The sequence below is a fragment of the Phaenicophaeus curvirostris genome, chromosome 2, assembly GCF_032191515.1.
Source record: "Phaenicophaeus curvirostris isolate KB17595 chromosome 2, BPBGC_Pcur_1.0, whole genome shotgun sequence".
NCBI classification, from domain to species: domain Eukaryota; kingdom Metazoa; phylum Chordata; class Aves; order Cuculiformes; family Cuculidae; genus Phaenicophaeus; species Phaenicophaeus curvirostris.
In genome coordinates, this window is record NC_091393.1 from 91,308,484 (window position 1) to 91,333,483 (window position 25,000).

The following is a 25,000-nucleotide window of genomic DNA, read 5'->3' on the forward strand; positions in this document are numbered from 1 at the left end:
CCTTAATGAGCCTCTCTAGCTACACTTACTAGATAACACTACTTTAATTTCCCTTAAAATACTGATGTGCCAGAACACAGCTTCTTTTTACCTGCAGATTGTATTTAAATTGCATTACTCTGCACTACACAGCCCCACTGAACCAAAACTAAGCCACTGTAGCAGCTACCAAAAGGTTACACAAGGAACAGGCAGGTGTTTGGTGACCATCTGATCCCAAAGCTACACAGACATGCCAGGTCGGCGTTTCTGTAGCGTTTATCACAACCTGACTGTGGATGCAGGCAGCCTTGCAGCTAAGGGATCATAAGAGAGTCTCACTTGCATAAAGGTGTCCTGGGAAGAGTGTGCCAGCTTCAGTGTTAACGGTCCTGGGACCTCCCCAGGAGGTTCAGACCATCAGGAGGCACAGGTGCTGCTGAACCACCCATGTCCAAGGGGCTACAGATGAGAGGGCTCAAAACTAGCCAGGAAAATCCACAACTCAGACCCAACTTTCCTGAACTTCCTCTGAGGAGATGAGCTTCAGAGGTTTCCCTCATCAGGTCCCTGACAGCCGAGTGCCAGGGCACCATTCGCAGAATGTCCTGACTTGGAAGGGGCCATCAAGGATCATCAAGCCCAACTCCCATCCCTGCCTAAAGACAACCCCAAAATTCACACCAGGTGTCTGAGGGCGTTGTCCAAACCCTTCCTGAACCACTGGCAAGGGCTTTCCCAGCTGCTGAGGCAGAAAAACCCTGGGACAAAGCTCCCCGTCCAGTTGGCACACGGCTCCCGCTTCCTTGTACGGGGCTGCTGGCAGCCGGGAAGAGCAAAGCAGAAAGCGACCCGGAGGGGACAACTCCAGCCCAGCAGCCCGGCCAGGCGCGGGCGGGAAGCGGCGCAGGAGCAAAGCGCACCCGGCACCGCAGACTTACTTCGAGACACCCGGTGCGCTTCGTAGAAAGCGTAGAGGTGCGAGCCCACGCTGAGGAGCCCATAGAGGAGCATCTCCCAGCCCGGCAGCAGCATCGCACCGGGACCCGCTTCCCCCCGGCCGACCCTGCGGGGAGAGAGACGAGAGCAGAGTTGGGGGGGTGGGGGGTGAAGGGGCACGGTTCACCTCACCCCGCGCAACATGGATGGGGCGCGCGCGCGCGCGCTCCGGGGGCGGGGCGGAGCGCGCTCCTCGCCCCAGCGCGCCCCCCAGCGGCCGCCGCCGGCACCTGCCGAGGCGAGAGGAGGGGGGCGGGGGAGGGGGCGGGGGCCGTGTCCGTCTTCGCTCCTGCCGGCCAGCGGGAAGTCAGCTGGTGCCCAGCTGGGTGCCAACATCTTGCGGATCAGTTAGAGCATCGCTAGAACAAAGTCTGTCTCTGGCGGATGTTCATGAGGTCCAACAAGGCCAAATGCCGGGTCCTGCACTTGGGGCACAACAACCCTGTGCAGAGCTACAGACTGGGAGAAGTCTGTCTAGAAAGCTGCCTGGAGGAGAGGGACCTGGGGGTGTTGGTTGACAGCCGACTGAACATGAGCCAGCAGTGTGCCCAGGTGGCCAAGAAGGCCAATGGCATCTTGGCTTGGATCAGAAACGGCGTGACCAGCAGGTCCAGGGAGGTTATTCTCCCTCTGTACTCGGCACTGGTGAGACCGCTCCTTGAATCCTGTGTTCAGTTCTGGGCCCCTCACCACAAGAAGGATGTTGAGGCTCTGGACCAAGTGAAGCTGGTGAAGGGGCTGGAGAGCAAGTCTTGTGAGGAGCATCTGAGGGAACTGGGGTTGTTTAGCCCGGAGAAGAGGAGGCTGAGGGGAGACCTCATTGCTCTCTACAACTACCTGAAAGGAGGTTGTGGAGAGGAGGGAGCTGGCCTTTTCTCCCAAGTGACAGGGGACAGGACAAGAGGGAATGGCCTCAAGCTGCACCAGGGGAGATTCAGACTAGATATCAGAAAGAAATTTTTCACAGAAAGGTCATTGGGCACAGTGGTGGAGTCACTATCCCTGGAGGTGTTCAAAAGACAGGTGGACAAGGTGCTCAGGGACATGGTTTAGTGGCAGATAGTAATGGTTGGACTCAGTGATCCTGTGGGTCTTTTCCAACCTATTCTATGATTCTGTCTGGAGCTCAGTGATAAAGTCTTTTTAGATGTTTCCACAGGGTTGCTGCAGGTGAGGTTTTTGCAGACACTCCGGTGCTTGGAGGGATTGGATCCATGTTGTTATGCTGACGTCATTGAGGATCTCAGACCAGCTGAGAGGGAGCTCCAATTATGACCTGCTCCTCTCATCCTTTTACAGTCCCTTCTGGAGTGATAACATCTGGGATATCAGTCAGCCCAGCTCCCTATTTTCTTTAACTTTGGCCTGTGATGCTGCTGGTAAGGGACACAGTGGGCTGCATTGTCCTCTCTGCCGGTGCAACCTCCACCAGTATGTAGGTTTCTGAAAAACTCCAGGGTCATACATCAAGCCATTTCCAACACACAAAACTCATGGTTTCCACATCCATAAGTCATCCAAGTACAACATATTGGTTTCTATTCATAAATCTTATTAATACTTCTGTTTTCATGATCACCTCTGATTCCATGTTTTGTGGCTATGGTGTAACGCTGCACACCTGTGTTGATATGCAGGAGGGGGTGACCAGGGGCCAGTTTGGTCATTTTGATAGGAAAATGAGTGGCAGAGACATGACGACTAGCTCATTCTTCCTAACTCATCCTTGCTGCACACATGGGCTATGATGGGGCCGCTGATGTGGAGTGGCCACCAGACCTCCATCTCGCTCCTTTCCATCCCGTGGCTCAACAAAGCAGCAGCCCTATTCAGCAGTTTCAAGCGGGGGAGAGAGATGTCAAAAGCATACATATTCATCAGTTTTCCTGGAACAGGTGTGTCTATTATAATCAGTTCCTGGAATTTATTTACATGAGTTTCCTCCCCTTGGCACACGTGCTTTGCCCTCTGGGGGTCTTCTTCAGGGGTCTCTGGAAGAAGGCTGTAGGTCTTCCTCACAGCTGTACTTTTCATCTCCTGTGCCTGCTCTTAGACTCCTCAGGCACCTCTTCAAGTTTACATCTGGTCCTAGCTGGTTCTTCTTTCTCTTACCATTGCACTAGTCCTTATTATCTGGCTTAATTATATATAGTCCGATTCACATTCTTTCTAACTGCAGCCTTGTGCTGCATCAGAAGTGTGACCAGCAGGCTGAGGGATTCTCCCTCTACTCTGCTCTTGTGAGACCTCACCTGGAGTACTGCATGCAGTTCTGGAGTTCTCAGCACAGGAAGGCCATGGGCCTCTTAGAGTGAGTCCAGAGGAGGGCCACGAAGATGATCCAAGGGCTGGAGAACCTCCCATATGAGGACAGGCTGAGAGAGATGGGATTGTTCAGCCTAGAGAAGAGAAGGCTGCAGGAAGACCTTAGGGCAGCCTTCTGGTACCTGAAAGTGGCCTACAAGAAAGCTGGGGAGGGGTTCTTTGTCAAGGAGTGTAGTGATAGGATGAGGAGTGATGGTTTCAAGGTGAAAGAGGGCAGATTTGGATTACCTATTAGGAAGAAATTTTTTACTGTGAGGCTGGTGAAGCACAGGAGCAGTATGCCCAGAGAGGCTGTGGATGTCCCATGCCAGAAGGTATTCAAGGCCAGATTGGATGTGGCTTTGAGCAACCTGATCTAGTGGAAAGTGTCTCTGCCCATGGCAGGGGCATTGGAACTGGATGATTTTTAAGGTCCCTTTCAGCCCAAGCCATTTTATGATTCTATGAAACATGCAGTGCAGGTCTGCTTAGATCCACTGCAAACCTGCCAGTTAGCGTGTATCAAGTACATGAGCCATTTAGGTAAGAAGTTAACACTCTGGTCTGTGTTTCTGTAGCGTTTATCACAACCTGACTGTGGATGCAGGCAGCCTTGCAGGTAAGGGATCATAAGAGAGTCTCACTTGCATAAAGGTGTCCTGGGAAGAGTGTGCCAGCTTCAGTGTTTTACCAGAGGTGGCCAAGCCACAGGGATGGCACTGAGAGACAATTAAATGCTGCAAGGAAGAGTGAAAATACAGTTGTCTTCTTCAGCATATCAGTCTCTTTAAAGTTGTTCTAAGAGATGTCATGCAAATTAAAGCTAAAGTATAGGATTGTATCCAGACCAAAAGAATGTCTGCAACAGCCTCTCAAAGGACTTTTTCTCCAGTACACTCGTGCTATGTCCACCAGTGCAGGGACACTGTTTTTACAGTGATCACAACATAATCTGAGAAATTAGTAGGTCTGAAGAACACCACCAAAGCAGGAATATGGGGTTGGAAGGGCTGGTGCAGACAGTCCCCTCATGGATCAGCCTGCATTTTAGGTTCCCTCCTCCTGGCAATTCGGAGGCAGCTAATGAACCTCACTGCTCTAAGTGTTAAAACCACATTGAATTTCGAGGCCAAAATGTCGGGGCAATTTATGCTCATCTGGTCTCATACCATGTGACTTTTATCCCTGTCTCTTGTCGACATCAGGGACATGTTTTGTTTTTTTTTTTTTAATGGGGAAAATGTTTCATATATTTTTGGATGCCATCTTCTGGATTTTTAAGTTTCTCTTTTAAAACAGGTTTTCAGTTCCCCTCAATCACCTTGAGGCCTTCTTTGTGTATTAGAATTCCTGTTTCTTGATCCTTGAAAGCCAGGCTTGTCTCTGATATTCCAGATCAAGTCTCACCAGTACAAGGGATTATGACTTCCCTATCTGAACCAGGTATACATCTCCTGGTGTCTCCAAGAATCGCCTTTGTCAGAGCCACATGATGGTCTCTAATTACTTTGCCTTTTGCTTCCATTTTTTCTTTCTCTCTCTCTGTGCCAGGGCATGATTCACCTTCAGTTTACGGTGCCCATTTTGGTAGCCCCTAGATGCAAGAGGTTGCGTTTTCTCTGTGGAACTGCCATAAAATCTCAAGATCGTGCACATCCTTCTTTATGACACTCAGAATTTTCTTTGCTGACAGCACTTCCCCAGTTTTTGCCTGCAGCAGGTTAGCCAGTAACTCCCCTACCCCAAAAAAAATGTGATAACACTTGCATGACAGCGCCAGAAGAGCAGCACTGAATTTTTAAAAACATTCCCACAGCACCAGCAACCGAGTTATGGCCACTAAGGGTCAGCAGAGCTTGTATTTTCTTGAAGTTTTGTGGTTAACAGCGTGAAGTCGGTGCAAGCGGCGGGTCCTCTAGATGGCTGCATAGCACAGACAGTTTGCACGCACTGAAGCTTCAGAAAGGGAAGAGGTATAACAAGTTACAGCTTTTACAGCAGGCTATACTGAAAAGAACATCTTTGTCATTATTTACGTGGTGACATACAGAAGCATAAGCATCCCCTGTGACCAAGGGAGCAGCTACCTTTCCACAAAAGTCACTGCCAACCCAATGAAGAAGGAACACTGATAAACTCTGACAGTGGTCCCAACTGGAAGATCTCTCTGCACGGACTGATTTTTTTTCACCTTTATTTAAATAATTTTATACATTGAACCATGACAAGAATCTCAGAGAATAACTTTATAAGAGTAGCCATGAACTATGTTGCTGAACATTGCAGGCACGAACACCTACACATCAACACAGCCCTCACCATTTTTGATGGCACAAATAAAAATCGAGTTCTGCTGCTGCTACAGTCACTCAGTGGAGGAACCTAAGAGGAACAACCCTAGGAAAACAGCAGAAGTGAGTCCCACTTCTCATTTGATCAGAAAGGAGGTAAAATTTTTTAAACATCTGCCCTGTGTCCCAGCAGCTGCACAGGCCTCTTCAAGGCATCTGACCTTTTGGGAAGAAAGTGGTGTGATGCTGTGTACATGTGCAGCAGGTTTCTCTGAGGTCAATAAAAGCAATCCACCTTGGGCACAATGATGATATATGATGGTGGAGGTGTTTCTCTGGGACACATTTGGAGCATCATTTCTGCTTGAATGTTTGCACCACTCTAACTCACAGACATAGTGGCTACAGAGTGAAGAGGCAATGCCTGCCAAAGAGGTCCATGTCTGACTTTGCTACTAGGAGCCAGCAGAAAGGCATCCAGTCCCCACCATGGCCTTGATGAACAGTAGAAAGTGCAGTGCCAGCCTCTTGCAGATTAGTTCAAGCATCACCAGAAGAAAGTCCACGTCTAGCAGTTGTTCATGTCCGCTTTTTTTTATTTCCATTTCCTCTGTAGCTGATATAGCACCTGTGTTGGAAGCGTTGGGTTTTGACTGTAAAGTTCAAATGCCATTTGGTAAGAGTGTCCCTTTCTTATGTGATCAGCTAGAAATGGGATCACCAGAAACTTAAGTAAACGCTTCCAGAATCAAGGAGGACAGAGGGAGAGAAGGCCTTTTAAAAGGGCCCTTACTATTGCCTTTCTGTGCAAGTTCTTCTGAGATGAGCTCATTACAGAACTCTTCATTGAGTTTATGGCCATGAGAACAGGGCAGGGGCATAAAAGGCGATGATGTGGGCAGCTGAGACATTCTGCAGCTGGGAAAGTCAACGAAAGCTCGCACTTTTGAGGAACCCCCCTTTTTTTTTTCCATTTGTCATTTGTTTCACATGCAGTGAAGAAGTCAAAAGGAATATTTATGAATCCAGCAGAAGAGCTCTTAGGCAGGCTAAAGCACAGGGCCACGTAGAAAAACGTAAGTATTAAAATGAGGAGAGTCAGAAATATAAAAGGTGTGGTATTTATGAAAAGAGCCAAGTGATTCCTCCTACAGCCAAGTTAAATATGACACAACTGAGGCTGACATGAACCCTTCCTCCAGAGATCTCGGGCACAGAGTTATGGACTCCAGGGAGACAATGTGCCTGTTTGCATTTTTTGTCTTGTGTGCCTTGGTTTAATGAAAAGCAAACATTATGCTAAGTTGGTCAGCAGTGCAGGCAGCCCCATCTTTACAGGTTCCTCTCTCCTCAGACCCCCAACCCTGGAACTGGCTCTTCTGAAGTGCTAAGTGGCTTTTTCCCCACCACCTTTAGCTGTATCCATGTAGACGTTGTTTATAAATACACCCTTGCAATTGCAAAGTCAGTATTGCTGTGCATGCAGATGTAATAATTTTCCTGGCTTCCTTTTAATGAATCCTTTGCATCTTTGAGAACATGTTTCATGCTCTGAGGCTGGAAAATTACCATCATGCTTCTGACTGGGGATTCATAAAATTACTTCTGGAAAAAAATACAGTAAATTAATACAGTATTGTAACTAAGTAGCTCACTGTTGTACTCATGCTGCAAATATTGGAGTCTTCCTTGTCAATATGCTATCTACTTTGCTTAACCAAAGCCCTGGAAACGATGGCTCCTGGTCAGAGCCTTTTAATGGATTTCTTTACTGACTATTTATTCTTCCCTACAACAAAAGCAGTATTGTAAGCAAAGTCACAGAGCCTTTCTATTACCAGATATGCCGAGTCCACTCGAATATACATGATTACCATAGCTGGGGTGAGGTTCAACTGTGCTACCTTGATCCTGTCTGAGTCTTGGTTAATCATGCTTACATCTTAGCTTCTAAGTAGTCAGCTATTAAAACCAAAAGTTTGGGGTTTAGTTTTTGTTTTCTTTTTCTGACAATACTCCTTAGAACTTGTGTAGCTTTAACCGTGAAACGATGGGAGTTAAGGTCATGGTGAATCGACACCTACTTACCTTAGCCACATTTTTTAAATTTCCCGTGTTTCCTAGTGAGAAAGTGGATAACATACTACTGGAGTACTTAAACACCTCATTATTTTAGTATCTCCATCATCCTTGGGCAGAACGGATGGTCCAGTCCAAACATGGAGAAGGGATTCTTAAAAAAAAATCTGTACTTAATGTCTTACCTTTCTTACCATTTTTAAGTAATATTGGAATCAAATTCAGAAAAAAAAGGCAAGATCGTAGCTAGTTTACTCAATTATAATTTACATTATTACAAATGGTGGCAAGACACCCACCTGACCTCGAACTGGGCAAGTAGCTGAAAAATGTAAGTGATCCAAAAGATGTTTTAAATATAGTTATACTGAGGTTTTTATATCAGATGCAAATTTCATTCTATCATACCGCATTATACACATCTTTTTCAGTGGCATAAGAAATTACTCCTATCTGTGCATGTCTATATTTAATCCCTAGCTATATTCCTGAAAACATTGCCTTTTTAATCAGTTCAGTGAACGGAATAAATGTTGCAAAAAAAAATACATCTCAGATTGCTATATGATAATTGACAAAAAATATTCAGACACAGTGCTTTCTCTCCCTCCCTACTGAGGGAATTCTTCTAAACTCCGCATCTCTTCACATCACTTTGCTATATGAACAGACAGTAAAAGACCATTTCAGCTACCACAACCACATGTATTTTAGTGATTTGTCCTTTACTTCCTATTGTTTGCCATACCTTTGTGACAGATTGGGAATACATTCCACGTTGATTATTTCTGTTTGGCAGAATGTTTTTCCATTCTCTTTTTAAGGTCTGTGAACCTAAGAGGACTCAGTGGAGCTGGCTCTTCACGACATCACAAATGGAGCCAAAACAGCCCCACCCAGACAGAACCAGCAGAAGACTCAAATTTCTTCCTTATAGCAATCAGAAAAGATATAAACCTCAGTCTTTTATGTGAACTTTCCAGTAGAAATATTATTTCTTGCAAATATTTCTAAATGGATTGGATACATCCTGATCTCCTTTATGAATGGATTTTGCTACATCTTAGCTCCATGAGCAATTAGAATATTTCCCTTATTTGCCTCTCTTTTGGGACTGTCTTTTTGTTCCATGACTGTGTGGGGCCTGATCGATGATGCTTTAATTATTAATTGTTCCTTCTAAGCTCTACCACAATACAGATATTAAAAAGTCAGAGAATACTAAAGTCAATAAAAGTATATTTACAGTCACAGCCACATATGTTGCTTGGCTACCTGGTGTGTTTGTGGCCTTATGACTTGCAGGGGTTCTTTTCCTTTATATATATGCACACTTAGACCAGCCTGCACCTGCCTCCACATTGTATTGTAAATAAGAGCTTATAGCCAGTCTCCTACCTGAGTACATGAATGACATCTTAAGAACTAAGCTAACATTATATTACTAGTCAGGAGGAGCTTTCTTCAATGAATGTGTCAGGAAAAAAATGCTTTTGTATGTTTTATCTGAGAACTTTCTTGTTTTGTCCATTGACTTCCCCCTAATTTGTCTCCATTTTATGTTTCACCTTTCCTTGAAGAGGGGTAGCTAGTACTCCAGGATGGGCTTTCATGTCATAAACTTCAGGATGCAGGCATCTTCTGTTTTGCTTCTGTGTTTATGTAACGGGCCATAAACGTATATAAACGATAAGAAGTGCTCTGTCATACTGAAGCATTTTTTAGATTTTTCTTGAGATGCTGCATTTCTGTAGGAAAAAAAATTCCAAAGCTCACTTGGTCCGTGTGTAAAATGCCAGCAACATTCACTCTTTGTGGATAATCTCTTCATATAATGGTGCTAAAATATTAGCAAAAATTGCATTTAACTCATAAATATTTACAGCTATTTGAAATGCCAAAATTTTGCTCTGCAACCAGCACTGAGTAACATTGTGTACAATAAAAAAGTGGGTCACTGCCAACTGTGGCTTATGACTGCAACATGATTTACAAATACATCAAATTGCTGCCTCAGGACAAGGTGCTGCTTTTAGTGCACAATGTCTTTGTTGACTACTGTAGATTTGGAATAGATTTCAAACCTCACATCCACTATGAACTCCCAGAATCTTCCTACTTTTAGTCCAAGTTGATAGCTTTTTACTGGAGAAGGAGATGATTCAGCTCTTTAAAACAGAACCTTGATGTAGAAAATGAACTAAGTATGGACCAGCCCAAGCAAATGATGCAAGCCCTACAAGACGTGTTGTCCTCTAGGCTGCCTGGAGGAGACAACTGGGAGTCATCTTCTCTGGACAGTGGTTTACACAGTTTAGTTAATGGAGATTTAATGCAAAACACAAAGACAATTGTATGGAATACTGAAAACCAGAAAAATCCTTTCATTTCCCAGTGTCCCAGACACTAGGTACAGCACCACACTTGCACTATGCTCTTTTTGGCCGCAGGTATCCTGCATTGGTTTTTTTTGTTAGGTGGATAGCCCTTCCATGGAAAAGAGGAGAGCTCTTTCCCCTCCACATTACTTTCATGAACTTGCTTCTCTTACAGAGACAGGTGGAAAATTATGTCGAAGAGAATACAAGATCTGTCACTCTCACATCCTGTGGTTTGCTCTGAGCTTTAGGTTGTGCCAAAGGGGCCTAACGATTAGTATTTTAAATAGAAAGTGGTGATGTGTGGGGAGCAGGACCTGCTCTGGCTGCTGGGGCAAGGCACTCCTAGCACCTTTTGGGGAGCACAGAGTGACAGTCACCAAACTCAGAGACACCCTACAAATTTTCACAGCTCTCCCTGGGACACAGTGAGTCTGCACAAGAAATAAAGCAGAGTTCCAGATGCCTGATATTTTGGGTCAAACAGGGACATGTTAGAGCATTTAGTACCACTGGCACTAGGTGTTTTTAAGTGGCAATGTTAGGTACCTCCTGCTTACACTATTTCTGGTTTCTATGCTAGTTCTTCTTTGGAATTAGCCCATCATTCAACTGACGGTTCAAAGCTTTTTCTCCAGAAAGTATTTTATAGAGGAAGGGTCAGATAATATACCTGGCCCAACTAGCCTTATAATTCAGAGTTGCAGTGCATACATAGAGAATAAGGCTAGAAAGCAAGGGTCTTCCATTCCACTCATGGTTGTAATCGCTTTTTGTTTTGAAGTGTGGTCTTTGAGAAATCTCTGCCTTCCGATGCCATTTTTTTGCCACTCACACGGTCTGCTTTGTTTCTGCTCCAGGCTTGCTGCCACTTGATCTATGACTACTTTGCAACACAAAACAAAGGCACTTGAGCTGCAGGACTGCTGCTGACCTACACTCAGAGGCAACTGTGTGCCCAGTACTACTCTCCACTGAGTTGTCAGTTTGTTTTCAGCTGAAACACTCTGGACATTCTGAGTGAAATATTCTGAACAATATCTCTCTTCACCATCTCTATTGCAACATTCTTGCCACAAGGAAACAGTGGGGAGCATTTTTGGTTTCCACTTTCTATAGCTATTTCTAAGGAAATGCCATTGTGGATTTCTCTAAAAACACAGTTGTAGGTCCTGTGGTATGACTTAAGCATTTAATCTGTCTTGACTACTTTATAACAGGGTGCAGAACACCCTTCTTATGAGCTGTTTGTATTAAATCTCACATTTTAAATGCACTTTTTTTTTTATCATCAAAGTGTTTTCCAAGCATTAATTTTCCAATGTCTTGTAAAATTGGTCAGGAAAACAAAGTGTTATTACCACCATTTTACAGCTAAAGAAACTGAGGTGAAGAGATCAAGTGATTTACCCAAAGAGAGAATCAATCAGAGCCAGGACTAGGAGTTGAAGTTTTTGTCTTGTGCTCAGAACAATACTTCATGCTTCCCCTCTAAAGACTATCTATTGCCAATAATAGTCTGACTTTTATCATCCTTCAGAGCACAAGGCACGTTTGCTTTCCCAAACTGAGAGAAGCTGGGAGAATGACTCTAGTAAGAAAGCCAACAAGCCTTCAGTTGCTGGGTTATTAATGCTCGGGCAGTGCCTGCTCTTGGAGTAGTCTATTTGGATAAATGTGTTTAAAGAATGTGATGGGAAGTACTTTGAGAAAAGCATTCCTTTTTAACTAATGAATATTTACGGGGAATAAATATGTAAAAATAATGCATCAGTATTCTTCACATCAATAGCTACTCTCATTTAGGTCCATTTTCTGAAACGGGAGGAATCAACAAAAAAGAGGCAGATGAAATAACTGTAAGTATGCTATATACCTTCTTGAAGGGCATAAATGAAGAAATAACTAAGTTGTTAGAGCTTGAAAGCAAGTAATTTTTTTTTGTATTTTCTGAAGAGGGGAGAAAATAGGTAGAGAAGTATGACATTACAGTAAAAACTGCGTCAGGAGGATACTTAGGTACCCTTCTGAGATGCCTGCTGTCTGTGATTCCTCAAAACATTATCGCAAAAATGAAAAACATTCACTACAGCCTCAGAAGAATTTAAAAATTTGCACAATGTTTCAGGAGGATAAATGTGACCTATTAGCGAGGAACAGTTTTCAACAGTAATTTTCAAAAAATTGGTTTGTTTTCTGCTACTGTATAACATCAGCGTCTTTCCTTTTTCATTAGAACTAGTCAATTTTTGAGGCTCTGAGTGGAAAAAAACAAGAACATCATAATTGTTGGAAGTAGCTTAAGTGCACAGAGCACAAATTTTGATAATTTTCTACTCTATTACCATTTTAATTCTTGGTATTTCTCTTTCTGTGGAAGAAACCAGCAAAATCCTGTTTACTATTATACTAACACCTTTCTCTAGTTTCCTCTCGGAATCCCAGATGTTTAGTCACAAACTGTGCAGGAGCAAACGTTGTCTGGTTCCAAATGACCTTTTTTGATTCCTATTCAAAAATCTGCAGTCACTTAAACCTCGCCTGCTTGACACTCCACACACCCACACAAACAAGACATTGTTTTCTGTTCATCATGCTTGAAAACCATGTCTGAACTTGTGTGTTAAAAAAAAAATATCATGTGGACTTAGCTAAGGGATACATATTTCTGTGGTATGATCTTCAGCATATTTTTTGTTAACAGCACACAGAATAGGTGCAATGTAGTTTGAAAAATTGGGACAAGATAATGCCACTTTCCCAAGGCAATGCAGTTCTTTTCTAACATTCTTTTAGGAGTTGGCTGACAGCCCGTGTCATCCATGTAGCAATTCAAGTGTCTGAATCAGAGAATCTCGAAGTGCCAGAGCCTCTAATACTTCACTTAAACTAGATAGTACAGCTATCGGGCAATTAGATTGAGCAAGTCAGTCTGAAAAAGGATGTAGACCAAAAGGAAAAGCAATGAATCCAGTTTTGATGGTTAACAGCAGCTGTAGCACAAAACAAATCACAGTGGACATGGCAGCAGTCCATGGTTCCAGACCTCATACCCACAGAGATAAACTCTGAGGCCAGGAGCAGAATGAGCTACTGAGAAGTCCTGCAGCTGAGGGAGAACAGAAATCAGGAGCCAACAGCAGCAGGACAGTGAGGCATGTTTAAAACATTGACATGTTGTTCAGGGGACTTCAGCCAAAGTGGTACAAGTACCATTTAGTCCTACTGCTGCCTTCATATAACTGTTAAAAGCCTACAAGCACAGTACCATCAAAATTTGGTGTGAACTTCTTTGGCTTATTTTCTGTCCCTTAGTAACACTTTGACAGGCAAACAGGCACGAAGAAGTACGTAACCATTCCCTACTTCAGACTTCACTTCTCCAAATTTATTACTCCTCAGCTAAGACAAGGTTTTCCTAGGTATAGAAGGGAAGTTTCTTTTCACATATCCAGGTAGGAACATTATACAGGTCCTAGTTGCACTGTTTCATATACAGAAAAAAAATCTAAGCGTGGAGATGCTTCTCTTCATTTGGACAGACACTCCTTAACTAAGGAAAAGTTATTTCTTCACCTGGCAGCCAAGAGGTGTGTTTCATCAAGCACACTTTTATGATGGGCTTCCAGGAATGATAAAATTGGTTTTCAAGGGAAAAAGTCCGGGTTCATAATGGTCCAAAGGAGTTTTATCTATGTCTACCTTCATAAGGAAGTTCGCTTTCGATTTGGTGTAATACCAAAACAATTTGATTTTGAAGGTGTTAAACTGCTCTCTGTCCTCTATGAGAGGTAACTCGTTCACTCAGAAGTTTGTTCTCCCTTGGATATCAACACACACTTCTCTCACAGGGAAATTGGAATTGTGTGTACGCAGCCACAGAAGAGGGCATTCTTATCCAGTTTCATGCCAGTACACAAACTGTACCCAAAACATCTGGTCCTACTGCAAAGAATGAGAGCAAAGACCCTTTAGTCTCCAGGTCAGAAAATCATTCACATTAATGGAACTTGAGAGCATGCCTAAGTGGTTTACTGAGTAGGACTGATTTGCTCAATTGAGGCTTCTGTCTTTGAGGAAAGAGTCAATGCTACCAGCCCAGCTCTCCCAGACAGCCTTACAATAACAAAACACAGAGTGTGTTCATTAAGTAAGAACATGAAAATGCCACCAGGTGAGTAAGCAGATTGCAATTTCAATAGTGTTTTCATGACAAACATTGTGAATTCTTTTAAATTATTATGAAAAGCTCTTTGACAGTGTAATTTTAAGTAAATAATTCTCTACAAAGCTTTTTTTATTTATTCTTTATGATTTCCATCATCGGATATTAGCCTTTTCAAAAGAAGAGTAACTTGTCAGAAAAAAATGCCTGTTTCAGAATTTAATGAGAACATTTATTCTTTCTTTTCTCTGAAGATGATTATAATGTGATGGGTGAAACATAAAGAATAATTAGTCCCATTGGAGAGTAAACTCCAAACTCTTTTCACAATCTGAACATGGGTGAGCAGGATTTGGTTTTTGTTCACCAACCAAGGAAATTATTAATTAACTCTACTTGCAAGATCTTTATCCTAGTAGATGTGTGAACCCTAAAACACCCAGCCTGGCTTTCAGATCCCTAGATCTGCTTCTAAGAAATAGTTTATTAAAATCCTCCTTTTGCTATTAGGTTCCGGATATCATCAATATTTTACAACCAAGACATTCAGAGTTCAAACCAGCTGTCTGGCTGGATAGACAAGTTACTCCCTCTACACATGAAATAATACCTGAATAGTCTGTAAAAGGGTTTACAACACACACAAATTCAGATGCGCAGCTGGTGTAAAACTGCAGAGCACCACAGATGTGAACTAGCTATCCGTCTTATCTTTTAATTTTAGGATCACTACATTAGACCAAAGGATCACTACATGGCCAAAGGATCACAACAGACCAAGGATGAAAAAAGACATGGTTACAATAATGAAGAAAGCAGAGGAGGAGCTCTTCACACTATTTTTCTTCAGTATGTTTTCCTTTTTCATTACGACCAAATCCTTTAAAGTGCTGAGGTGATATTTCTTTTTTCAGGGTGCAATCTGTGGGGATGGGTGGAGCTGTTCAGGAGAAGGGATAGAGCAAAGACCAAGGCTACGGTGGTCAAGCATCACTGGCAGCATGGGCACAAGAAGATGAAGACACGGCATAAAACAAATTGCTAAGATTTGGAAACCAGCTGATCCATTGTCCAGCCGAACTGATCTCCAGATGAGGGTTCTCATGTTATTGTGGCTTACAGCTACATCTGTGTAAAGTTTATGCCAGTCTTAGAGGCCTCCGGCAAGTCATCTAGAGTAAATGAGGTGAGATTTCAGGATACCTTCTCCCACTGTTCATCATACTGATGAGGGTAACATGGTACAAGCAGCATACAGACACAGACACCTGTGACACTATCCAGAGCCCTTCCAGGCAGGCCTTTGGGAAAGGGCTAAGGAAACTACACAGGAATTTCTGAGTCTCATACCGGTTCACAGTCCAGGACTCAGTGCCAGACTTCCAGGCTTGTCTGGCTCCCAGAGAAGCCTCTGTCATCCTTGGTACATATTGAAGTAATCTATAACAAAATGCTGTAATAGATTTTTTTTCAGAGCAGGTATTAATATGGAAAAATGTCTGTGTAGGGCATTAGTCCCTTGGGAACTTATATTCCAGGCATTATATTCCTGAGGTGATCCCATTTTATCAGACTTTGGGCCCTTTGCCTTAAGCCTGCAGAGGCTGGTTACAGTGTGAGAAAAGATGACTGTTGTCTCACCCTGACCCACCCCCCCTGCAAAATCCGAAAACAAACAATTTTCTACTGCCAGTTCTAAAGGACAGGGGGCTGGGAAAGTGAGTGAGAATTTCAAGATGCTTGTTTCCCTCTGTGACTGCAAACTAATTCCTGCAATCACAGAATACAAAATGAGAGGGAAGGAAGCAAGACATGAAAATGCAGGCAGTAAGAGTCCTGGCTGCTAAATGAACAGAATTATATTATCTGTCTACGAGATCATGCTGAAAACTTGCTCTATTCCAAATCCTACTCTATTTTATGATGGGTTGAGGCAGCATCTTGCTTTAGTGTTTCACCACAAACATCAAAAATAAATGATTTAAACCAGACGTATGATATTTGTGCACATTATAGGGCAGCAGATGCCTTGTATTAATAATATACAGTTGTGACAGGAAATGTGGTTTAGGTTCCTGGACAAACATAAAAGCTAATTCCATTCATTTCATGGTGCTTTCCCTCAAATGCTAAACTGTTCTTGATTATACTGAAATCTTATAGTGAGAAAACTTTGTCAAGAGCATTAACTTATCAGTGCTTATCCTCCTTCCTACACGTCTCCTCCTGCTGACCTACATTCTGGGCTACCTGTGAACAAACCTAAGACACACCGACAAAAGTGTCCAAAAACCTGATAATGTTGCGGAGCCCTTTTACTAAAACTATTTCAATTATTATTTTTCCTTAGAGAGACTGTGTTCTGCTTCCCATTCTCTTTTTATTCTGCCTGAATAAAAGCATTCAAGCCTCTTTCAGTTTAACAAAACATTTCAACAACAACCACCCTCCTAAAACCTCTTATCCATAGTAACTAGACAAATCATGGTAATTGATCTCTAGAGGGAGTTTATTGAAAGCCTAAGCACAAACACTTTCCAGAACACTGCTGTAATAAGCATGAGCTCGAACAAATGCTCAGTTTGCTATCTGCAGTTTGTCACTTGATACATTTTGAATAACCGACTTGAAAAGGTTTTTTTCCAGGAAAATGGAAGCACATTCTGGTGGATTAAAAAATAATACTGAAGTGAATTAACTTCAGCTAAGTTTGTCTTCAATGCCAGAAAACTTATACTGCTTATGGATCATTGTATGTAAACAAAAGTTATAATAGGAGCACATTACTTTCAATGTATCTAAATACATATATTTTCCACCAGTAAACCACAATTAAGTCCTGAATTCAAGAGCTTTAGTCAGATGATTAGCAAGCTATTTTATAGCCAAAGAAAGATCAAATATTTAATTGATACCTGACAGTAGTAAAGGAAAATCCAGACAACAAGAAGCAATGAAACAACCCACACCACAAACACAGACAAACATCTACAGCTAATATTGTGTTTGGAGCAAAAGCAAATGTCTGGAGGTGAATTACAAAATTAGAAAAAGCTGAGTTTAATAAAAGCCTAACTGGGCTGCCCACAGTGGAAAGAAAGTGCTTTGAGGTTTCACAGGGCTCAACCCCTCCCCTCCAAAAATCTCTCCATCAGGGTATCAAATGACAGCACACTTAACCATTGAAAAATCTAATCAGAAGCACTACATCAAGCTTTCATTATTTCATCAAGGTACAGAAACACAACACTGGGATCTTCTGAAAATTAGCATGTAATTCCCACCCCCACTGAGACATCACATCCATGTGTGGATTTGTCCTTACCCCCTCAGCATTACAGTATTTGTCATGGCACAGCTGATTCCTGTCAGTTTTAAGTGTTTGTTGTGGCTTCTGAGATCTTAAAAGGCTCCAATAGTATAGCCTTGGGTTTGGCCTACACTTTAGCCTAGGTCTTAGGTGAACAAAGGTATGGGATACCCTCAACAAACTCAAGGTTAGCTTCAGAAATCTGAGGATGAATCTACTGTGCAGTTCAGGTATTTTCACAACATGCTGTAGACTGAAGCACGAACATGCCCTTTAAAGTGAAGATCCAGTCAAGGCTAAAAGAGGCTGAGAACCTCATCAGTGCAAATATGGAAAAGAGCTGACTTGTCTCATTTGTGTACAGTTGTACTAATGAAAGTCTAATTAAATCTAATACCTTGGAAAGGTCAACAAACACTGATGCAACTGGTGGATTTCCATCCATGACCACTGAGATTTATTGAACAGCTTAGCTTTTCTGAGAAAGGATTACCAAAGAGAAGATATTGCCAATTTTTTATGTTTTACAGGAAGAGTGAGTCTCTATCCTTAGATCATAGCATTACATTTCATCCGAAAATTCTGTTTTTCTATAAAGGACTATGTTGCACTTCAAACATGCACAGTACTTACGCGAATACAGAGGCTGAGGATTTGTGTGATCAGTTCCCATTAAAATCTGATTTCAAAGTCTGTGAATTTGGCACGAGCAAGCACAGTGAATTATACAGTGATTATCACTGTACTGTGATAATGACAGTGTACAAGCAGTCCTTAAGAGTCACCTGAAGAGTTTATGATCTGGAAAAGACCCATAGCAGAGGGGAGTGAGGGGGCTTTGGGATGTATGTAGGTTTATCTGATTTTTTTTTCTTTTTCTGAGCATATGCAGAATTATATATAAAATATAACCAACAGGAAACATAGCATAATTAAGGAATATAGAATGTTGCTTCTTGTATTTTCCTTGATGGAATTATTTAACTATTCCAATAAATTGGTTATAGTCCCTTCCTTTAGTAAGGATAAAGGGACTAAGCAGATATACTTATGCTAAGATGTCTTGTATGTGCATACCCAATATCCTGAATACTCATACAAAGTGTTTCCTTTGAAGACTTTTGCTTCCATTGAACCCTTGGTCAGAAGAAGTACTAAAAGCTGCCATTTAAGAAATGATGCAAAGTGCACTTCACCCTCATTTCATGTCCATTACAGACACCTATGCAATCTTAAGGAGCTTTACTTTTTAACTGAGTTTCTGAAAAAAATGTATGGTTAACAGGTGGAGGCTAATAGCTTCTGACAGCATATGCTAAATCTGAAGTTTTGTTGCATGTGCAGGCATTGCCTGTCAATATACCAAAGAGGCCCAGTTCTCTCCTTGCATCTGTAGGAGTCATGAGTAACCCCCAAAAAACCGAAACTCATTTCCATAACACAGAGTTGGTAAGTACCAGCTCTTGGTGCACTGGTTGTTTGTATTTCTACAGCCTTTTTGAGTCCCTTCCTCAAGGGCAAAGACAGCTCTGCAAATGAAGAGACTTCAAGACTTGCAAAATTCTGTGAAAACCTATTCAGCATGGAGATGTACATAGAACCTCTGGCTGAAGAAATCCCTAGCTGCAGAATTCCAGAAACTGGAAGAGTACTCTGAGAGAAACAAGACTGTATACTTCTCTAGTACTTAAAATTTTTACCCAGGGCTCCGTACTTAGCCCATATCAGGCATGAGACACTAACAGGCAAATCTCCAGTCCAACTCACTTAAAGCAGTTCTTAGGTTCAAAGGGTAGAGAACATGGCCCATCTTTTACTCAACTGGATTTGCACCAAACATAATAAAATGTTCAATTGCCTTTCATGCTGGCTTCATTCACCATTTCAATCTTCCACTTTTTTGCCGGTATGAAGTTTAATTAATTCTCTTATAGAGTCAAAGTGAATGTGACATCAGCACCACTGACCTTTAGCTCCCTGCTTTCCTGGACACATACTCACTATTTAGCCCCCTAAATCTAAGTTTTTGGACAGCTCTGAAATTAAAGCACAACTTAGCAATAATGTCATTTTGTACTGTGAATTTAGTTTCACTTTCCAGACTTAAGCAATGGGACATAAAGGATTATTCTGTCCTGGGAAGCAGAGAACAAAAAGGTGCAGGGAGCTTCTTGTACAGAGTTGACGGTGATGATCTCACCATAAATTCTAGGCAGACTGGGTGGAAGACTTGGTGATCTCTAGACACATATCCCTTCTGGATGATGGCGGATGAGTAAGTCAGAGCACTATGCCGTGCAAATATAAGCTGTCCATGCTTTAATATGACGCCTTGTGGTACAGGTACATCTCCAAACACAGCAGTATGAACCTAGGAGCAGGACCCTGTACACACATGCTGTACCTCCCGGGTCTCTGCTCACCCCTCGCAGCCACTCTCTACCCCACAGCACAAAAAGACTGTGCATATAGTCCCTTTCATATAGCCCCGTGCCTTGCAGTCACTGTCACTTTACAAGATTTGGCAGGCAATGTCCCACACCGACTTCCAACCTTTCATCTGAAATGAAGCATGCAAACATCACTGAGCCAGCTGACAATGGGGAGAAAAAGCTTTGATGCACTGACTTAGTAAAACCCAATGTCCTGGCTGCAAATCCACTGTAATCCCATGTTATCAGAAGGAATTCCCACTTGTATAAGAATCAGGAAGTTTTCTGCCATGCTATTATCCTCCCTAACATGCATGCTTCCCCTGCTACTTTGCTTTTCTTGTACAGTACTGCAGCATGTGGAAAATCATGGATCTGAACTGCAGATAACATCACACCTTTAACAAACTTGCTGACTGATGGATTCCTACCAGAGACTGTGTTCACTGAGCAAGCTTTACATTTAAAAAGGCAAGCGTGTAGCTTGACTGGAAGGAATGTCATCCAAGAACTGATGATATTGTTAGATGAATGCCTGAAAGGACCAGCTGTATTAAAGGAGCTCTCAACATCTGTGTGAATGGAGCATATTTCTTTCTAAGAAAGAAAAAGAAAAAGAAGTGTTTTTATTATTCCAATATATTACCAGAATATCACAGAATATCATCTGGATATGCATGAAGAAACAGGAAAACATATGCATGGCAGGATACTCAGTATACACATATGCATTGAAATGTCAGTTTAGGATATAGTGGGAAAAATACTTGTAGGGTTTTTAACATGTCCATTAAGTTTAAGTATCATCTGTTTTTTGAATAAAATTCTGATGGAGTGAAACTGTACAACTGCCATAGATCACAAACCCTAAATGGAACACATAACAATGGAAACTGTAACCCCTTTGGGAAAACCAAATGAACAAACACACACCACCATAATTGTTTCTAGAGGTCTCTCTCCCTGCAAATATAGTACATTCTCCTGATCTCCAGAAAAACAGAAATGGCTCGTCAGTTCTCAAGGCTGCAGAGAGAAAAGACAAGATCTCTGAGGATGATCAAAGTTTGCCAGCCAGATCTCTGGTTTGGATTTACTCTCTTTCATGACAACCTTTTCCCAGCTGCTTGTTCAGTAAAAGGGACTCCCTCCTTTCTCATTATATGGCCCATTTTCACAGGCGACACTCTCTTAGTCTAGGTTCTCCCGATTTTATAGCAAACATCTCCTTTTCCTTCCTCTCTCATTTCTCCATTCCAGTCTTCAAAGAGACTATCCCCACCCCCAGCATGGCATGGCCCTCTCAGGCAGCCTTGCTCTAGGGTGCTTCCATGCGGCCCCCTTGCTACACCATCCCCTCTAGGCACTGCCAAATGCAGCCTGGCTCTTTAATTCCTACCACAGCCATGGGCAGCAATGCAAGAGGAAACAGTGCTCCAAAAGGATGCCAGATCCCTTCTCTCCGTCCCCCCTGCTAGCAACTATCCTGGCCGGGGGCTGGTAGGGCCAGGAGTAACATCAAGCAGCCCAATGTGCCCCTGCCATTTCTGCTGCAACCTGCAAGCAATGACAACCAGCCTCCTCATACACATTTCTGCGGAATTACAACAGCCATGACTGAAATGTCATTGCAACAGCCCACCTGTATGGCCCTGAGGATGATTCTGCTGGGCGCCACTGAGCACACATATCAGCTGGTTCATTACCACCAACTCTGCTACTCTCTCTCTCTCCCTCCTGTGACTTTCCGTTTCTCTGGGAGATACCTCAGAGTGGCTTTGCAGTTAGGGAAGTTCCTACTTTGCTAAGTGGCCCGCCGTTCTATAATGCTTTTCCTAAAAGGAATTACATGAAATTCCCAAGCCCATTGTATTTCACACTGCCTGTGGAGAGAACCCCTAGACAAGCTTATTTGAAGCACTTGTTTTGTCTATTACTTATTTAACTGCCAGTGACAGAGAAGTCTCCAGGGAAAATGATATTTTGCGGGAAAATGATATTTTGCAGGAACTTGAATTTTACTTTAGCCAGTTGTGACACAATATCTGAGTGAATTTTAGCCTGTTGAGACTTTTGGATTTCCATATAAAAAGCAGTAAGTTTACAAAAAGAAAATAGTTTTAAAGTACGGTCGCATAAGAATCCATGTATATAGACCATATTAAAAGAAAATATAAAAATCCAGACATCCTTTAGTCATGGTGGTTTAATTTCTGGAAAAGTTTTGGGTTTGTTTTCCCTTGAGTTTCTAATTAGAAGCCGAAAATCCACATATCCACACTCAGGATATAACAAAGGCCTCTGAAATTGAAACAAAGAGACAGAAGTGACTTTCTTTTTAAGGATCTGGTAGTTGACAGGGAACTACTGTGGGAAACAGATGAGAAACACAGATCCCAACTGAGCTGTGTGAAACAGCCAGTCCCTGTTTGTTACTAGACAATATTACAGGCATGTAGAGCTTCTCTTTATTTTTGCTGCTTTTCTTGTTATGCCCTATTTTATACTTCTGTTCTGAATCGCAAAGAATTTTGTTTGGGAGGGCTAGCCCATCTATACCTACTCAAGGTCCACACACCCTTAGGAGAAGCACGGTTGGCCTTGCAGCTGGGGAGAGCCCCACATCCAGCCCAAGTGCATGGGAGGGATGAAGCATGCAGTTTGGTCACAACCCATGTGTAAGAGAGCACAAGCACACAAGGGAGGACAGTTGCAAGGGTGTAAGCAATAAGTTGGCGCATGGAGAACCAAGAGTCATTGACAACCAGCTGGTCACCATGAGCTGGGTGGGACCAGTTCCCACAGAGTTCCTGAACAGTTTTTTTAACGGGAAAGCAAAGTTAGTATCTTCTTTTGGGCCAAACAGTTTAATTGCAAAAGGAAGAAACATCAGTTTTACAGATTGTTCATCCAAATCTGTTCTTCCCTGAAAAGCACGTATTATCTGCATGCTTTAAGATGAGTCACTAGTGTCCTGCTATGTCTGGAGACTGAGCAAATTGAAGAGCCAAACCTGTTTCAGAACAGTGGGGAGCAGGCAGTTGCTAAAGAGATAGCTTAGTACTGGCACTGGTTAACAAAGGAGTCTGTGCAATTCCCATCCTTGTAGGATCTTAGGAGCAAATGAGACTAACAGCTGCCAGAGACAGGCAGGTGTAAATCAGAAGGAAGGAAGGACTGTTTCTCATAGTCTCTTATGGCTCTACAGAGCTATGGAGAGACCCTTCAGGAAGACAACTTGCATTTCATTATCAGCCACAGTTAAAGGGAAAAAAAGCCACCCACTTTCCATTAAATTACTATCAGTCAGAGCACACAGCAATAACTCTGATTTTGAGTAATTACTTCTGCTGTTACCCAGAAATTATGTTCATGGGACAAGTTTGTGGGATTTGCCTACATTAAAGGATGCTGCTGCCTGCCTGTGTGGTAACTTACTCTGATGGTGGAACATTACATATATTAGCAGATCTGGCCTCCATCTAGTATAAAGATGAACATTAGAATCATGGAATTATAGAATGATTTGTGTTGGAAGGGAACTTAAAGATCTTCTAATTCCAACCCCCCTGCCATGGGCCCAGATACATCCCACTAGATCAGGCTGCTCAAGGCCCCTTCCAACCTGGCCTTGAACACCTCCAGGGATGGGGCGTCCACAACTTTCCTGGGCACCTGTTCCAGTGCCTCACCACACTCATGGTAACAAATTTCTTCCTAATGTCTAATCTAAATCTTCCCCCTTCCAATTTAAAGCCATTCCTCCTCATCCTGTCACCACATACCCTCATAAAAAGTAGGGACTTTTTACATTAGAGGGCTCTGGGCAATTACAACAATTCAAATAGAAAAAAAACCAACCTGAATCCTTCAGAGTTTAATTGATAAGAGAGCCTTATTAGCTGGTATGAGTGGGTAGGAAGACTTACCTTCTGTACTGAAAAACATCCTTGGTTTTGTTAAGTGGGTAATGCTGCAGCAAGACCTTTGGATCTTGGCTTATGTATATATGGACAGTTACAACATCAAGGATTTTGACGAAATATTTGCAGGATCACTAGACCCTACAGATGTTGTTAATGTTCAAGAGCTATAATTATAAACTAATAGACATTTAACCATTGCCCCCGGTGCATGTGGGTTGTATGACCATATATGATTTACAATAACAATAAAATAGCTTGAGTTATAAATGGCTTGGTTAAAGAATTATTCTTTGGAACCTAACCCCAAATTATTCTTTCTTTGCATTTCTTGGTCACCTGTTTCTGTCAGGATAAGGAAATTACACCAAAAAAAAAAATAAAAGAAGTGATGTGTTGTTTTGCATAAAGATTTTAGTGAGAAAGGATTACTGATGTTGCACACTGGTTTTTGCAGGAATAAACCAGTGGGGTTTTTCACCATAATTTCTGTAATAACTTAAATGTGACTGGTATGAGATTAAACTAGCAAAAAGTCACAGATATTATCTGGGTTTTACCTAGTCTCAATCTAATCTGAGAGTTCACATGCTGGGTCCATGGCTTCTAATAGAGACCAACGCCATGTTTTTTAAGAAGCAGTTGTAAAAACCAAGTCTGTTGTAGTTCAGAACTGAGTGCGGCTACGCCTGGAAAACATTGTTGAAGAAGCCTTCCTATGGACTTGGGTCGCTTTACTGACCTGCTCACCAGCTTACTCTGGACACTGACCTGCTTCAGAATTTGTACCATGCTTACTTAATAAATTCACACTTGGCAAGACAGGAAAAACCCACATAGTGTAATATAGCATATAATAGGTAACTGATGAAATTTAACAGGAAGTCTACATGAAGGCCTGCAAGCCAGATGAGAAGGATGGGAAGGAACGAAGACATCCAAGAATATAACCAGATGGCACAAGAGTAACCTCAGTTCATTTCTTTCCTCATCTCCAAGATTCTTTAAGTGTGCTTGGCTTTGAGAAATCCTCATTCCCAGTCTTTGAACTTGTTCACGGTATGTAGTATATGTTTTTTATGCAGAGGTATATGATGTTCTGGAATGCCACAAGTTCTGTGTCACAGGGGGACCAGCAAG

At 42.3% G+C, this 25,000-nt stretch overlaps 1 protein-coding gene across 1 annotated transcript in view; it reads right to left on the reverse strand.

Annotated features, from left to right (window-relative positions):
* The window catches only part of HHAT (hedgehog acyltransferase), a 92,350-nt gene extending 91,317 nt beyond the window's left edge, over positions 1–1,033 (reverse strand). The window contains exon 1 of the mRNA XM_069850897.1: positions 921–1,033. Within this exon, the coding sequence (XP_069706998.1) occupies positions 921–1,014 (94 nt within the window). The 5' untranslated portion in view covers positions 1,015–1,033. The remainder of the gene's footprint in view (positions 1–920) is intronic.
* Between the last annotated feature and the right edge of the window lie 23,967 nt (positions 1,034–25,000).